The sequence below is a fragment of the Nelumbo nucifera genome, chromosome 1 (genome assembly GCF_055504915.1).
Source record: "Nelumbo nucifera cultivar China Antique chromosome 1, China Antique-T2T, whole genome shotgun sequence".
Lineage (NCBI taxonomy): Eukaryota > Viridiplantae > Streptophyta > Magnoliopsida > Proteales > Nelumbonaceae > Nelumbo > Nelumbo nucifera.
In genome coordinates this window covers 14,766,052-14,784,215 of record NC_142649.1, presented here as the reverse complement: position 1 = coordinate 14,784,215, position 18,164 = coordinate 14,766,052, and the positions used below count along the sequence as shown (strand labels likewise).

Here is an 18,164-nt window from a genome sequence, read left to right as displayed (position 1 = left end):
TATTATTACCCCAAGAAAGCTTAAACGGTTTATCGTTGAATTAGTATAAATGGAAAATCTTTCTAACCTTTATATCATGAATTCAGAACATAAAATCTTTTGTATTTTTTCTTAGTTAAGAACTATTGTTACATCCCCCCCCCCCAAAAAAAAAAGAGAGAGAGAGAGAAAACGCTTCTACCTCATCTCTCCTACCTGATCAGACAATATTAACGACGACAAAAAAAAAATCAAATAGAAATAGTCTCTTATCTTTTATGACTAATTCACTCATAGTGCAGCAAATGAAGATTGTGGGAGAGTGAGAGTGGGACTACACTACCCAAGTAATTTCCTGCATCAGAGAGGGAAACATTTAATGGTCACAGGCTCACAGCTACTATTCACCTCTTAACTTTTCAGTTTACCACATCTGAATAATAATAATCAGAAATACATTCTGTAATAGGTATCTATAGGCTATAGTATTTTGACATTTTCCATCATAGCATATAATCAATTATTTTCTAGTTATAATCAAACAAGCGTATACCACATTATTACAATTTACGCATAAAGCAGTATGAAACTCTCAGTTTATGACAAAAAAACACCATGTATTTACACGCTTTCAGAATAAGGACAATTTTATAGCATTTAATACAATTAGCACAAAAATACATGAAAATTGAGAAGCATTTATACAACATACAGATGAAACAACTCTGCACCATAATGATTAACTAGCTTCAGCGATCTTGCTTGCTGGAGCTTTTTCCCGTCTTTCTATATAAGCTGAGGGAAACCATCCAGCATTGCCTTTGCATTCGCCTTCAGACCATCCATTAGGAGCAACCTGTGTATCCTCACATCCAGAAGTATTACAGAAGAGGAATAAACAGAATCATAAAGAATGCGCTGACTTTCTAATTTTGTTGTATATTTAGTTGTTGGTCCAAGAGTTTGTTAAGTACCACCACAAACTCATTTAGTAGTTCTAAGAATGAAACTGGGCCTTGCTCCAACCCAAAACTGACTGCTGCATCTAATTTGCTAGGCATTTTCAGATCCATAGTTGGCTTCACATAAGGGATCAAAGAAATCCCAAGCTTGTGTCTATTTCACATTTTGTTATATTATACCATAGAACACTTCTAAGAATGTTAAATGTGAGAAAATAGTAATACAGTTACAGGTGCTTGGTGTACTGGTGTGATTATTAATTCAAATGGGAAAGCAAGCTAGTTTGAGTCTTATATAGTCCTCTGACCTGTTAAAACTTGGACAAGTACAAAAATTATGTTAAAGAAGGAAATGCATGCACTATAATTGTGGTTGATAATAAGAGACAGGAGGTACCTGTCGAACCACAACATAGTCACCAATGGATAAACTTAGCTCCCCATCTGCTTGAGCATCAAATGGATGTATTACCTGCATCAGAAACCATTTGAAGTGTAATACTTATACCCTTTAAACCCATATATTGTATGAGGTACATCAATTTCCGTTTAGAAAATAGTTGTATACAGGTACTGCTTTATCCATATGAGGTTTTTATATGAATCCAAATCTAGAACAAGCCATAAGCAACATTATAGAAAATCAAGTCTAGAACGATTGATGATACATTACTAGTATGGTCATCCAGATATACATAAACCCAAAATATATGTGAACAAGGGTGAGTCTGTGCAATTAGTTTATATGATTTGCACGAATTTCTTAGAGGCATGACAACATGTACACAGACACAACCTGTGTGAATTAAAGCTATCCAATATGACTTTTGGGTGGTTAATGCTAGTTATGAGATATGGTAAATGCTAAAAGAATAGATTCATACTCTTTAATGGTGGAGATTATATTCAGAAACATGGATAAATGTGAAGTTTTCTCAGCATTGTCAGCAGTTAGGTAATGACTAGTCATTTTGGCCACTCTAGCCAATACAGTGACTAGTTGGTGCCTAGGTGCTGAATAGTTCACCACAAAATCGTGATGTTTGAAATTTAAGATACTGATGTCTTCTATATCATTTAATATATCTGTTCTGATTATTATTTTTTCTAAAACTTCTACAAAATTATAAACACATATACCAAAAACTAAATATAGAAAAGTGATATATTAAACTTGGCAATATATCTGTTACCCCAGCAAGTAACAGAGGGCTTAAGTTTAAGAAGTTTAACGGTCTAAGGAGGTCCGTGGTCAACCTTAAAGCAAAGGTGAGAGTAAAAAAGAAAGGAATAAAGAGGGGCATTTCTGGTAAAAGATGCATTCGACAGTTTGAGAAGAAGATAGATCGATTGAGATCTGATCGACTGCTCACAGAAGGGGAAGAAGAGGAGAAATGGATCTGGGTAGTGACGAGATACGATAATGGAAGGAATAAAAGAGGACAGGGAGGTGAGGAAGGCAAGAGAAGGTCATCAAGAACGGGGGAGAAGCTACAATCCCAGAAGACAGAGATAGCGGATATTGCACACAGCATGGGGAGAAAAGATGGAGGAACAGGAGACAAGAAAGTAGAGGATGGATGTCTTGCCCAGGCGATCTGTAGGGAGTGTGAACCACATAAAGAAAAGGGGCACGATAGGGAGGAAAATCTTAAGGATGGACAAGGAGAAGTGACGGGGTTACAAGGAAGTTCCTTTGAACTGGGAGAGGAGCATATCCCTTCTCCTAAGAATTCTGCTTCGGAGGAAGGAGTAGAGGAAGGGGGGAAGATAAGGAGAATGTTAGAGCTAGCCGAATAAGGGTAGATTAGTCATTTTATTTTTGTTAAGTTATGTGCTTATGTGGCAGTTTTAATAGAGACTTCCTGTCCCATACTTAAGTGGGAGCAATTTAGTCTTTGTACTACTAATTAGAGGCTAATCCATATTAAGGGTCGACTGATAGGGTTTAGTCTATCAAGTTCGACTGTTCTCTTCATCATCATCTTCTTCTTCTTCTCTTCTCCTGGTTCGAACTACTGTAGCTACAGAACAAACATGGTATCAGAGCAGGACATTGCTCTCTAAATCTCCTCACAGATTCGTGACCTGCTCCTTTCTGTTCGTGACCTCGTTTTTTTTTCTTCTTTCTAGGCTGAAAAAAAAATGGAGAACACAGATTCGACCTAGGTCTGAGAACACCTCAGTCCTTCTTCCTCTGCACAGAACTTGACTGGTTTTCAAGAAAGAAAAAAAAAAACAACTTCAGAAGTGGATGGTCGATTGAAGCTTTCCATCGAAGGTTGGTTACCTCTTTTTTTTGTGTGCTATTGGTATTTCTGGGTTGAAAGCCTTCAAAATCTGCGGGGACTGATCAGAACCTAGAGAACTAGGTTGTTTGTAGCCTTGGTTCTTGGAAAAAGGTCCAAGAACAGGCTGTGTTTACAATGGCCGAATGGTGTAAGGGTATGTTTGATCCTTTTATGTTGGTCTGTAGTTGTTTTGAAGCCTTTGTTGGTCACAAGTGACCTGAATTGAATGACAAGTGTAGAGAACACTGATGTGGGCCCCACAGCTACGGTCCCACTGTGTTCGTAGGGTAGATGATGTTCTAGCCTTTCTAGGGTTAGCTGGTGGTCAGTTAGTTATTTCAGTTGTTATTTATTTCAGTCTTATTTTGTTATATTTGTTATGTAAATACTAAGGGCAGATCTGTCCTTTCCATGTAATGAGCATAACCTATAAATACTAAATAAAGTGGCGGCGACAGTACATTAAGCTTCTGTTCCTCCTTTCAACTCTTGTGTTCTACTGCTCTCTCTTCTCTCTTTCTCCTCTCTTCTCTATACTTTTTCTTCTATTTTCGAACCTGAAATCCATTAGGGTTCAAGACTGATAGCAGTCCTGAACGTCTACTGTTACTGCAGTGGCAGTAGTTGATGTTTTCTTTGGACTTGTAGTGCCCTCTGAAAATGTCAGACAGATCTGTACCATGTGTGACAGCTATGGTTGTGTGGTGGTGCTTGTGATGCTCAATCTCTATTGAGCAGCTTCAAGAGGGCTTGTATGTGGTCAGTGAGTTGCTGAATTAATGTCAATGTGATTCATGATTTTGTGAAATCAGTAGTGGTGTGAACAAGAACAAAAGTTTGTGTACCTATCAACTGTGTTTGGGGACTGCTGTAGTGTCTGGAAGATCAAACTCCTGACAGCAGTACTTAGTTGGCGACTGGGAATTCAGATTAGAAGTAGCATTGGAAGAGCATCATGGCAGAAACTGGAGATGGTCGTAGTGATCAAAAACCTAGTGTGGTAATTCCCTCTAACTATCTGGGTGTGCAAATGACTTCAATTAAACTTAATGGTGAGAACTATGTACCATGGGCCAAGCCAGTGGAAGTTTTTCTCAAGGCAAAGAGGAAAGTGAAGCATGTGAAGGAAGATAAACCACCTGCTGACTCTTCAGGGTTTGATGACTGGGAACAGGAAGATACCCAAATCATGACATGGTTATGAAATAGTATGGAACCCAAAATAAGTGCCAACTTTATGTTCTTAGATACAGCTAAGGACATATGGGAACATGCCAAGAAGCTTTATTCTGGGCAGGATAATACTACAAGGGTATATCAGCTCTATCAGGAGTATTTCGACCTGCAGCAAGGGAATAAAATCCTAGAAGAGTACTATGCCAGTATGAAGAACCTCAGAAATGAACTCAATGTCTATCATCCCCTCACTCTAGATGTTAAGGTTCAACAACAACAAAGGGAACAACTAGATGCCACTAGGTTCTTAGTGGGGTTGAAATCAGAATATGAACTAGTTAGGGCCCAAATATTAGGGGGCTCTACTCTTCCTACACTTGAGGAAGTGTTTGCACGGTTTCGTAGGATTTCTTTGGGACCTATAGAGAATCCCACACAGTCTAAAAGATCAGCATTTGTGATAGCCAGAGGAGGTGGACGTGGTACTAAAGGGGGAGGACATGCCTCCCGAGGAGGTCGTGGTGGTTCCGTATTTGGCCAAGGTGGTGGTCGTGACTCAGGGGGAGGCCGTGGTAAAGGAAAAAGTAACTCTACAAGGAAGTGTACCCATTGTGGCAGGGACAGACATTCAGTGAATTTCTGTTATGATCTCCATGGCCCTCCTACATGGGCCAATCATGCTGTAGCTGGTGGGGTTGATGTCAGTGATAACCAACAGGTAGATCTAACTCCTTCCACATCTACATCTGTTTCCGGGAAGGAGACGGTGAGTGTACCGCGTGATGAGTATGAGAGGTTCCTCCAGACTACTTCACAACATACTACTGTTAGACAGTTTTGTATGCCCTTAGCTCCAATAAGTTTTGATGTACTTTTGACATTTAGTGTAAATGAATAAAGTGCATGTTTGATTCATGTTGTGTGGTATGTTTCTATGTAAGACCCTTAAACTGGACACTTAATGAGACTCGTGTTAATTTAGAATGTTCACAGCCATTGGATAAGTCTGGGGAGATTTATCCTGCCAAGGCTGACACTGGTGTGCTGCCAAGTGTTGGGGTGGCCTGTCTCAGCTGCCAAGGTGAGACCCAAAGCACATGTAGTGTAGGATTACTTGAATCTTTGAACCGGACCAGATTTCCAGTATTGCCCTGGACCTTGGTGATTGATGGGCGAAACTGGAAAGTTACACCTGACCCCTAGACTCGATTATGATACTGCACTAGGTGTCGGATTGGGCTGTCTTTGATATGCCAATCAGTGAGATCCTTAGTGGGGGTCAAAACCTGGGTATGTTGGGACAGTCTGAGAATTCATCTGAGTGGGTGATCATAGTGACAGGATCAGCCCCTTTGTCGGACAAAGGTAATGATCGGGGATGCACTCTCTTTGATGGAAACCAAACTGTCGGCAGTTGATTTCAATCATTGGAATTTTGTTTTGCAAAATTTATATATAAGATATATAGATATATACGGTTTCAAAATGTTTGCAAATGGTTTTAATTCCCAGGATCCATATGAGCAGAGAGTGCAACACTGTTCCTTGCAGCCAAGGGAGAGGTCCTCTCTTGTCGGGCAGTGTTTGATCATTATGGGCTAAGAGGTTAAGTGTAAGGCCAATTAGGGTTATACCTAATGGGCTAATCTTGCATCTGCCCACAGTCCCTGGGTTTTTATAAGATGGCTTGGCCCAGGGACCACTTAGTGTAAGTGTTGGGCCCATAGAGTCCATGTGATGGGCTCAAGGGGTTCACTGGGTTTTCTAGTGAATTCGGCTAGGCCTTGTAACAGAGGATGGGCCGAACCCATGTGGCTGATGTCTAGATCAATGCTTGGGTCCCACGCCATACAAAGAAGCCCAACTGGGCAGTAGTTTGGAAACCTATTGAGCACTTAATACATATTGGGCATAAAGCCCATTTCGAACTGGCTGATTTAATTACCCACTTAAAGGGGCGGATCTGAGATTAGGGCAAGCCAAAGGATTGGGTCTTGACCCTATCCACTCTTGAAGACCAAATTCAAATAAAGATTTGAATATGGTAACCTCCTGATAAGATCAGGAGTGGGCTGACCTAATCTGCAGATATGATTAAGATAATACCCTATCCAAATACAGATTTGGATTGGGATAACTTCTGATAGGATTAGGAGGTTTCTTAATCACTAAGAAATAGGAGAAACCCTAATCTTGAATTACAAGAATTCGAACCAAGGGTTTTGCAAAAAAATCCTCCTGCAATTTGAGATAGGGTCTCAGAAACCCTAGAGAGAAGAAAAGCAAATACGCCAACTTCATCTCTAGAGTTCTCCTCCAGCTGCCGCCGCCATTCACTGCCTAGTTCGATCTCTCTGAGAAGGAAAGATCAAGAAGGTGTTCTTGATATCAGTCTTTGCTGAAAGGCTGATTGTGTACGGTGCTCTTCGCTTCCATCGAATTCTTGCAAAGAATTTCGTTCGTAGGACGAACACCGTTGGTTCTGCTTTAGTATCACTGCGTCATCTTCAATGGGAGCAGATCTTGGGAGTATTCTTTGGGCGTGAACACCGACGTTGGGAGATACCGACTCTCCGTATCAGGTATAACCCTTCCCTTTCTCTTTGGTTCAGATCTGGTTCTGTTTTGGTTCGATTAGATCCTTCAATATTGTATTCTAAAATCAGAGAATATGATTCCCATTTGGAAGGGAGGAGAGAAATTTTTGAAATTCGCCCACCCTATTCCACTGCATTCTTGGCGTCCATACGATGGATCTCTCCCTCCTTTTCAACTACTGCCACCCTTGCCCACTCAGGTATAGCTTGTCGGTCTTCCAAACCCTCTCCCTGGATTATTGACTATGGAGCCTCTGATTACATGACCGCTCCAGGTGTGTTCTCTTCCCTCTCTGAAACTTCCACATCTCAAACTGTTACCCTTGCCAACGGTTCCTCTTCTCCCATTTGTGGTGTTGGTAATGTTGACACGGCTTCTCTTTCTTTACCATCTGTTCTATATGTCCCTAAGTTTCCATTCAATCTTATGTTTGTTACTAAATTAACCAAGACTCTTAATTGCTCTAATACATTTTTCCCTTCCTTTTGTGTTTTTCAGGATCTCAAGACGGGGAAGAAGATTGGTGGGGGGCATGAGGCTAGTGGATTGTATTACCTTGATGGTGGTGGATCGTCAGTTGCACTTCAGACTTCACTCACTCCTCTATAGTGGCATTGTCGACTAGGACATCCATCTCTCAAGGCACTCAAGATACTAGTTCCGTCTTTGAGTCATTTGTTGTCTTTATAGTGCGATTCGTGTCAGTATGGGAAACATCGTCGTGTTCCCTTCAGTCCTAGAGTTGAAAGTCATATATTGAGTCCTTTTGCTTTGGTTCATTCAGATGTTTGGGGCCCGATTAAAATAGAGTCTTATAATGGTTACAAGTATTTTGTCACTTTTATTGATGATTGTTCAAGGATGACATGGATTTATTTAGTGAAAGAAAGGAGTGAATTATTTTCCATTTTTCAAAAATTCCATGCTGAAATACATACACAATTTGGTGTTCCAATCAAAGTTCTTCGTTCAGATAACGGTCGTGAATACTTTCTTACTTCCTTTCAACAGTATTTAGAACAGCATGGCATCATTCATCAAACTTCATGTGCATCCACTCCTCAACAAAATGGGGTGGCTGAACGAAAGAACCGTCATCTCCTTGAAACTACTCGGTCTATTCTTCATCATATGAGTGTTCCTAAACGATTTTGGAGTGATGATGTACTTACAACGTGTTTCCTATTAATCGGATGCCCTCCTTCATTCTTCATGGTCGGTCTCCCTTCTCTATTTTGTTCCCCACCTTGTCTCCCTTTCCATTAACACCTCGTATCTTTGGCTGTGTGTGCTTTGTTCACAATCTGAGTCCTAGAATAGACAAGCTGGATGCACGCTCTATTAAGTGCGTCTTTCTTGGCTACTCTCAGACTCAAAAAGGGTACAAGTGTTACAATTCCATTACTCGGAAGTGCTATGTCTATCCTGATGTCACCTTTTTTGAGTCTGCCCCCTTCTTTTCGGGACCTGAAGTATCCGTGTCTCTACCTTTGCTTCCTCTTCCTCTTCCAGTCAGTGATCCCGTTCTGGGTTTCCAGTTGGGGTTGACCCTTCACTTCCTCCAGTGCAGATCCCTACTGAACGACCACCGATCCGGCACGTGTATACTCATCGACAGACACTGGCTCCTCCTCCAGTTTCTACCTTGTCTACGGATCCTATTGTTGCTCTTGTCCCTGAACCTTCAAGACTTGATCTTCCCATTGCTTTACGAAAAGGTAAACGTAGTTGTACCCTCCATCCCATTTCCAATTTTGTTTCAGTCTCTCGCCTTTCTGCTTCACATCGCCAGTTTATTTCACTATTGTCATCTATTTCTATACCTAAGAATATCCAAGAGGCTCTTAGCTTACCTAGGTGGCAACAGGCAATTGAGGAGGAACTCTCTGCCCTTCAGCATACTCACACGTGGGAGCTCACTACTCTTCCACCTGGTAAGCATGTTGTGGGTTGAAAATGGGTGTATACTGTTAAATACTTGCTAGATGGTAGTGTGGAGCGTCTGAAGGCCAAACTTGTTGCTAAAGGTTATTCACAGTTGTATGGGGTGGACTATATGGAGACCTTCTCTCCAGTGGCTAAGATTGGCTCTGTCCGTGTCTTAATTTCCCTGGCAGTTATGTATGATTGGCCCTTGTTTCAACTTGACATTAAAAATGCCTTCCTTCATGGTGACCTTATGGAGGAGGTATATATGGAGCAACCACCTGGGTTTATTGCTCAGGGGGAGGATGGTAAGGTGTGCAGACTGAAAAAGGCAATTTATGGGTTGAAACAATTGCCTCGTGCTTGGTTTGGGAAGTTTAGTGAAGTGGTGAAGAATTTTGGAATGAAACAATGTCAGGCTGACCACTCGGTGTTCATCTATGATTCAGAAGCCAGAAAGATTTTATTAGTGGTCTATGTGGATGATATTGTCATAACTGGTAGTGACAAATTGGGGATCAATAAACTAAAGGTCTTTTTGCAAAATCATTTTCAAACAAAAGACCTTGGGACATTGAAGTATTTCTTGGGTATAGAAGTTGCTAGATCAAGACAAGGTGACCTGTGCCAAAGAAAATATGTTCTTGATCTGCTGGATGAAACATGACTGTTAGGTGCAAAACCGGCTGAAACTCCCATGGAGCCAAATGCTAAGTTGAGCAGTGATACAAGGAAAATATTTGATGATCCTGGAAGGTATAAACGGCTAGTGGGGAAGCTGAACTATTTGACCATCACGAGACCAGACATCTCCTTTGCAGTCAGTGTGGTGAGCCAATTTATGCAGAACCCTCGGATACCTCACTGGGATGCAGTTCTTAGAATTGTAAGGTACCTGAAGGGAGCTCCAGGCCGTGGGTTATTGTACAAACCAGGAGGAAAACTTGAAGTAATTGGGTATACAGATGCAAATTGGGCAGGCTCTGTGTCTGATAGAAGATCTACTACAGGTTACTACACATTTCTTTGAGGAAATCTTGTGACATGGAAGAGTAAGAAGCAGACGGTTGTGGCAAGGAGTAGTGCTGAAGCCGAATATAGAGCCATGGCACACACTACATGTGAATTAGTATGGCTGAGGAATCTCCTACAAGAAATCGGGTTCTCCATGGATAGACCTATGAAATTGTACTGTGACAATCAAGCTGCACTCCACATCTCATCCAACCCTGTTTTTCATGAGAGAACAAAGCACATAGAGATTGATTGCCACTTTGTGAGGGAGAAGGTCCTTACTGGAGAGATAAGCACAGAACATGTGGGCTTAGGTTATCAATGGGCAGATTTGTTTACAAAAGGCTTAAGCTTAGGGAGAGTGAACTATATATGTAACAAACTGGGATTATACGACATATATTCTCCAGCTTGAGGGTGAGTGTTAGAGCTAGCTGAATAAGGGTAGATTAGTCATTTTATTTCTGTTAAGTTATGTGCTTATGTGGCAGTTTTAATAGAGACTTCCTGTCCCATACTTAAGTGGGGGCAATTTAGTCTTTGTACTACTAATTAGAGGCTAATCCATATTAAGGGTCGACTGATAGGGTTTAGTCTATCAAGTTCGACTGTTCTCTTCATCTTCTTCTTCTTCTCTTCTCTTGGTTCGAACTACTGTAGCTACAGAACAAACAGAGAAAAAATCGTAACTCCATATACGCTGATTCGACTCTGTTAGTGGTGTTAGTGCAGGGGTATTTAAGTCTTTGTACTTGTTGAGAATGTTGATGTGTACTGTTATGTTAGTTCGAGTGCCTCTTACTTAAAGAAGGGCACTCAAGTCTTTTCCAATAAGTTAATAATATAATAATAGGTCTGGCCGAATCTAGGGATTACTTTTTTTCTCTAATTCGAACCAGCCTTTCTCTCTTTCTCTCTTTTCTCTCTTCTTCTTTCCTCTCCTACTTCTTGCTGTTTACTTTACTTTACAGTCAACGAACAAGACAGAATTCTAGGGCAGGTCAAACTTCAACATGGTATCAGAGCGAGGTTCACCAAATCAGACTTGCTAGAATTCTGTCTTCTGCGCATTCGAATTAGGGTTTCTCTTGGGTTTCTCAGCTGTGAGTTGGAGACTGGGAAAAGGGCTGAAAAGGAGTGCTTGCCTTCTTCCCTAGGAGGTTCCTATGCCTTCGATTGTGTCGTTGGTGATTGGTTGTTGTGGTTTCTAAGCCCTAGTTAGGGCTGGTACGTGTGGTGCAGTGGTGCCTCAGACCTTCGTGTGGTTGGCCTTCAGGCGATGAGGTAAAGTTTTTTTATGCATATTTTTCTGTTATGGAATACATGAGAGGTGTAGTACAGTTCGCATGATGGGTTTTCAGATTGCAGTATGCTAGGGTTTATTCTGGTTTGTGTGTGATTCGAATGGCAATGTTGGTGGTGTTACAAGTGTCTACTGAATGGTGAAGCTCCCTATAGTTGTGGATTAATGTTGGTGGTGTTACAAGTGTGGTTTTCAGCTTTTGATGTCGCTGAAATCAGGGTGTAGACCTCGGTGAGTAGGGTTTGTGGTGTTGCAGTTCTAAGCATTTATTACTGTTGAAATCAGTGTGCAGATTTCGGTGAAGTGTCTGTGTGTAGTGTGCAGTGTGTAGTGCTCATAATTCAGTGCTCAGAATTCAGTGATAAGGGAGTTCGGCAATGGCAGATAACAGTGATAGTAAACCTAGTGTCATGATATACTGACTACCTGAATGTCCAAATGACCTCCATTAAACTAAATGGAGAGAATTATGTCCCTTGGGCCAAGTCTGTAGAGGTTTTTCTGAAGGCGAAGAAGAAAGTGAAGCATATAAGAGAGGAGAAACCCCTCGCTAATTCTCGGGAGTATGAAGACTGGGAACAGGAAGATGCACAGATCATTACATGGTTGTGAAACAATATGGAACCCAAAATCAGTGTGAACTTCATGTTTCTTGACACAGCCAAAGAGGTGTGGGATCATGCTAAGAAACTGTATTCAGGTCAGGATAATACCACTAGGGTATATTAACTGTATCAGGAATACTTCAATCTGCAACAGGGAAATCAAAGCCTTGAGGAGTACTATGCCAGTGTGAGGAATATCCGTAATGAGTTAAATGTCTATCATCCTCTCATTTCAGATGTCAAAGTTCAACAGCAACAGCGAGAGTAGCTTGATGTGACACGGTTTCTGGTGGGGCTGAAGTCTGAGTATGAACCAGTACGAGCCCAGATACTAGGGGGATCTGCTCTTCCATCTTTAGAGGAGGTGTTTGCTCGTCTTCGGAGGGCTTCCATTGGATCTATGGACTCTAATGTCTCCGATAAATCAGCATTTGCAGTGTCGAGAGGTCGAGGTGGCAGAAGTGGGGCTCGAGGAGCCCAGCCTGGCAGGAGTGGTAGTGGTGGATCTACACATATCCATGGTGGTGGTCGTACTGGAGGCAGAGATTCAGGGGGAGCTCGTGGCTCGGGTCCACAGTGTACTCATTGTGGTTTGGATGGACATACCATTAACTACTGCTATGACTTACATGGTCCTCCCTCGACGTGGGCCAACCATGCCATGACTAGTGACACCAGTTTCAGCTCTAGACAGGAGAACCGGTCAGCTGACCCGATGCCTTTTACTCCCTCAGATGGTCCAGGCAAGGAGATGGTGAGTGTTCCTCTGGATGAGTATGAGAGGTTTGTTCAATCCAAGTCGTAGCAGAACACAACTTCCTTTGCACACTCAGGTATGGCTTGTTTGGCATCCACACCCAACCCCTGGATTATTGACTCTGGAGCCTCCGATCACATGACGGGAACTCCAGGTGTGTTTTCATCTCTCACTCATTGGTCAACATCACAATCTGTTACCCTTGCTAATGGCTCCACATCATCTATCTGTGGTGTTGGTAATGTTGACCTAGACCCTGTATCCCTATCCTCTGTTTTATATGTACCTAAGCTTCCATTTAATCTTATGTCTGTTAGTAAGCTGACCAAGTCCCTTAAGTGCTCCATCACATTTTACCCTTCTCTGTGTGTTTTTCAGGATCTCAAGACGGGGATGAAGATTGGTGGAGGGCATGAAGCCGGTGGACTGTATTATCTTGATGGTGGTGGACGAACGTCAATGGCCCTTCAGTCATCCATTTCTCCTCTCCAGTGGCATTGTAGATTTGGTCATCCTTCGTTGAAAGTGTTGCAGTCCTTAGTCCCTTCATTGAGTCAACTTTCTGTTTTAGATTGTGAGTCATGTCAATTTGGGAAACACCATCATGTTCCCTTTCGTTCTAGGGTCGATAACCGTGTGTCGAGTCTTTTTTCTTTAATTCATTCAGATGTTTGGGGTCCTTATAAAGTGATGTCATATAATGGATACCGACATTTTGTTATTTTTGTTGATGATTGTTCAAGAATGACGTGGCTCTATTTAATGAAAGAAAGAAGTGAATTATTTGCCATCTTCCAGAAATTTTATGCTGAGATCCGCAATCAATTTGGCGTTCACATCAAAATTTTCCGTTCTGATAATGGTCGTGAATACTTGTCTTCATCTTTTCAAGAATACTTGGACCAACATGGCATTATACACCAAACTTCATGTACCTACACTCCGCAACAAAATGGGGTTGGTGAGAGAAAGAACCGCCATCATGTAGAAACGGCACGCTCCCTCATGCACCACATGAATGTTCCCAAAATCTTTTGGAGCGATGCAATGCTCACCTCTTATTTCTTAATTAATCGGATGCCCACGTCTATCCTTGATGGTCGTTCTCCTTTTAGTGTCTTATTCCTCAACATGTCTCCGTTTCCGCTTTCTCCTCGGGTATTTGGGTGTGTCTGCTTCGTTCATAATCTGGGTCCCGGGACTGACAAGTTAGATGCACATTCCCTGAAGTGTATCTTCCTTGGCTATTCCCAAACTCAGAAAGGGTACAAGTGTTATCATCCCAGTTCTCGTCGTTCCTTGGTATGTACTGATGTTACATTCTTCGAGTCTACTCCGTTCTTCGTGGGGTCTGGTGCTGCTGCTTCCTCCACATCACCATCTCCTCTTCCTCTTCCTGTGGCTGATCCACCTCCTCTGGTTCCAGTCATGCCTACGTCCTTGCCTCCGGTGCCACCGTCGGTTGACCGTCCACCCATCCGTCACGTGTATACACATCGCCCGCGTGTACCGGTTGCAGCTCCTCCAGCTTCATCACCGTTGACAGATCCAGCTCCAGTTCCGACACCAGCCTCCGACCTAGATCTTCCTATTGCCTTCCGGAAAGGTAAACATACTTGCACCCTTCACCCTATTTCCAATTTTGTTTCACTTACCCACCTCTCTGCCTCCCATCGCCAGTTCATATCTTTGTTATCCTCCGTGGTTGTTCCTAAGGATGTCCAGGAAGCCCTTACCTCTCCAGAGTGGTGCCGTGCTATGGAAGACGAGCTCTCTGCTCTGCATCATAATCACAGTTGGGATCTCACCGATCTTCCTCCTGGGAAGCAGGCTGTTGGTTGTAAGTGGGTGTATAGTGTTAAGTACTTGCCAGATGGTTGTGTTGAGCGCCTGAAGGCGCGGCTGGTTGCCAAAGGGTACTCCCAAACCTATGGCATTGACTACATAGAGACATTCTCCCCGGTTGCTAAGATAGGGTCAGTTCGTGTCGTCATCTCCCTTGCAGCTCTGTATGATTGGCCTCTCCATCAGCTAGATATCAAAAATGCCTTTTTGCATGGTGATTTGCTCGAGGAGGTCTACATGGAGCAACCACCCGGGTTTGTTGCTCAGGGGGAGGATGGTAAGGTATGCAGACTTAAGAAGGCTATTTATGGACTTAAACAGTCCCCTCGAGCATGGTTTGGTAGGTTCAATGAGGTGGTCAAGAAGTTTGGTATGAAACAGTGCCAAGTTGATCACTCTGTCTTCAGTTTTGACTCTTTGGCAGGCAAAATAATATTGGTGGTGTATGTGGATGATATCGTTGTGACTGGGAATGATAAAATGGGCATTGACAGATTGAAGGCATTCTTACAGGAACACTTTCAGACAAAGGACCTTGGCAAGTTGAAATACCTTTTGGGCATAGAGGTAGCAAGATCTAAGCATGGCATTAATTTGTGTCAGAGGAAATATGTGCTTGATTTACTGAAAGAAACAGGGTTGTTGGGTACTAAACCGGCTGAGACACCTATGGAAACAAATACGAGGCTGAGAAGTGATATAGGTGAAGTATTTGAAGACCCTGGCAGATACTGACGACTTGTAGGCAAACTAAACTATCTAACCATTACTCGGCCAGATATTTCATTTGCGGTTAGTGTGGTGAGTCAGTTCATGCAGAAACCTTTGGTCCCACATTGGAATGCAGTGCTAAGGATTGTGAGGTATCTGAAAGGAGCTCCTGGTCGTGGTTTGCTGTACAGGAGTGGTGGAAAACTGGTAGTAGAAGGATACACCGATGCTGATTGGGTAGGTCCTATGTCTGATAGACGATCTACCACAGGTTGTTGCACCTTTCTGGGGGGTAACCTGGTAACGTGGAAAAGTAAGAAGCAAACAATTGTGGCAAGAAGCAGTACAGAAGCAAAATATAGGGCCATGGCACATACTGCTTGTGAATTAGTGTGGCTGAGGAACCTTCTACAGGAGATAGGATATGACATCAGTACTCCAATGAAGCTCTATTGTGACAATCAGGCAGCGGTTCATATCTCTTCCAATCCAGTGTTTCATGAAAGAACCAAGCACATCGAAGTTGACTGTCATTTTGTGAGAGAGAAGGTGCTGAATGGGGTGATAGAAACTGCATATGTTAGTACGGGAAACTAGTGGGCAGACTTGTTTACAAAAGGTTTGAGTCGGGGGAGAGTGGACTACATATGTAACAAGCTGGGATTATATGATATATACTCACCAGCTTGAGGGGGAGTGTTAGTGGTGTTAGTGCAGGGGTATTTCAGTCTTTGTACTTGTTGAGAATGTTGATGTGTACTGTTATGTTAGTTCTAGTGCCTCTTACTTAAAGAAGGGCACTCAAGTCTTTTCCAATAAGTTAATAATATAATAACAGGTCTGGCTGAATCTAGGGATTACTTTTTTTCTCTAATTCGAACCAGCCTTTCTCTCTTTTCTCTCTTCTTCTTTCCTCTCTTACTTCTTGCTGTTTACTTTACTTTACAGTCAACGAACAAGACAGAATTCTAGGGCAGGTCAAACTTCAACAGACTCCAAGATCTGTGGAGGTGAGTCAAGACTTTGTACCGGACACTCCACTACTTGTAGGGTTAAGGAGATTAGTGAGGCTGAAGAGAGTTTAAAAGGAGGAGAAAGGGAGAAAACAAAGACAAATAGAAGACAGAGGGCAGGGGAGGAAGGAGGAGAATCTCAGAATAAGGTCTATAATAGGAAGAGGAGACAATCGGGTCTGCTACAGAGTCAGGAAGAGGGGTAAGGAAAGGAAAGGAATGAAGTTGACATAATAAGGGAGGAGGAAGGAGAGGAGGTAACTGGGCACTCTTCTCAAATTGTTTGACCTGATTCAGAGGTAATACAAGATGGGGAGGTAAAAATAGAAAAATTGGTAGAGGGATGCTCAGATTGGGAAATCACTTGGATTAGTCTTCTGGGGAGGGGAAGGCTTTGCCAAAATAGCGTTTGTAGAGAGACTGGGCCGAATGGGCCCTAGCCCATTAGTGTCTTACTTATTAGTTCTTTCTTGTTATGTTTTTCTTATTGGGCCTTTTTCTTTATGGGCCTTTAGCTCTTGTTTATGTTTTCTATGTGTGTTGCTGATGTGGACGCCCACTTAAGGGCAGTCTTGTAAATTATGTAAATTAAGTAAGTTTAATAAAAGATTAGTGTGGGGGAAAGAGGAGATTATCGAACTACTCCTTTCTTTCTCCTTTCTTCTCCATTCTTCCTCCTTCCTGTCTTCCTCTTCTTCTCTACTTCCTTTGGCTTTAATCTACTAATTTTATTGGTATGAATCACATCTGCGTTCAAGAAATTTAAGCAGAAGAAGAAAGAAGAGAAAGAGAGAAAAAGAGAAATCCTAGAGAAAAATAGGGGGTGGAACGAGGAAGAGGAAGAAGAGGAAATTTTGGTCGAGAATGACTGAAGAGGAGTAAGACAGTGGGGAGGGGGAGGGGGGGAAAGGGATGAAGATTCTCAGTTGGAATGTGAGAGGTTTGAGGGATGGGAAAAGATGGGAAATAGTATGAAACCTAATTAGAAACACCAAACCAGATGTAGTATTTGGGGAGAGGAGGGTGGAGAATGGGTGGACTTATAAGCCTCAGGGTTGTCAGGAGGGGTTGTGATAATTTGGAGTTCAAAAGTGTTCAAAAAGATGGTGGTGGGGGGGGGGATGTTTGTTTGCAAGAAGTAAGTGGGGAATGGAGATGTGGTCTAACAAATGTGCATGGTCCAGACGAAGAGGGGGAGAGAGGGGAATTTTGGGAGGAAGTGGAGAAGGTGAGTCAAAAATGGGGTGGTGTAGGGGTGAGAAGGTTTGAAGAATTCATTAGTAATAATGAATTGATTGACCCACCTCTAAATGGAGGTAGATTTACTTGGTCTAATGGTCAGATTCCAGCAATATTAAGAAGACTAGAGAGATTTCTTTTCTCCGAAGACTGGGCGGAATATGTGGGGGAGATAGTTCAAGAGCCATTAGCTCTTCAAATGTCAGATCATAAGCTTATCGTACTACGGAAATTTGCAGCTGTAACAGGTTTCAAGCCATTTAGATTTGAAAATGTCTGGTTACTACAACAGGGCTTTGCAGAATGGGTAGAAGGCAGATGGAAAGAATTGCAGGTAGAGGGGTCAGCAGGTTGTAGAGTGTTCAAAAAGCTCCAGACCATCAAGGAAGATTTGAGAAAGGAGGAAGAATTCGATTGGAGGGGAAGAAAACAGAAAAAAGGAGATCTTAGAAAAGCTAGCCACTTTGGACCGAATTAGAGAGGAAGGGGACTTCAAGAGAGAATCACAAATTGAGTTGGAGGCTTTGGAAAATGAGTTGGAAGGTTTAATTCTGAGGGAGGAAGTAAGATGGAGACAGAAGTCAAGAGAATTATGGTTAAAAGGAGATAAGAACACTTGTTTGCAAACGGGAGAAGAAAAAATATGATCACTAGGATACAGGTGGAGGAGGAGGTAGTAGAAACATGGGAAGGGATTCAAGAAAAACTGGTGGCATATTACAAGAAGCTGTATATGGGAAGGAAT

At 42.3% G+C, this 18,164-nt stretch overlaps 1 protein-coding gene across 3 annotated transcripts in view; it reads right to left on the bottom strand.

The window, feature by feature from the left end:
- Positions 1-467: 467 nt before the first annotated feature.
- LOC104588092 (SH3 domain-containing protein) overlaps positions 468-18,164 on the bottom strand; it is an 86,989-nt gene continuing 69,292 nt past the window's right edge. For all 3 annotated transcript variants that reach the window (XM_088894251.1, XM_088894252.1, XM_088894250.1), the window contains 2 exons: positions 1,339-1,413; positions 468-835 (listed from right to left, as the gene is read on the bottom strand). In XM_088894251.1, coding sequence (XP_088750377.1) covers positions 719-835; positions 1,339-1,413 — 192 coding nt within the window. In that variant the 3' untranslated portion in view covers positions 468-718. The remainder of the gene's footprint in view (positions 836-1,338; positions 1,414-18,164) is intronic.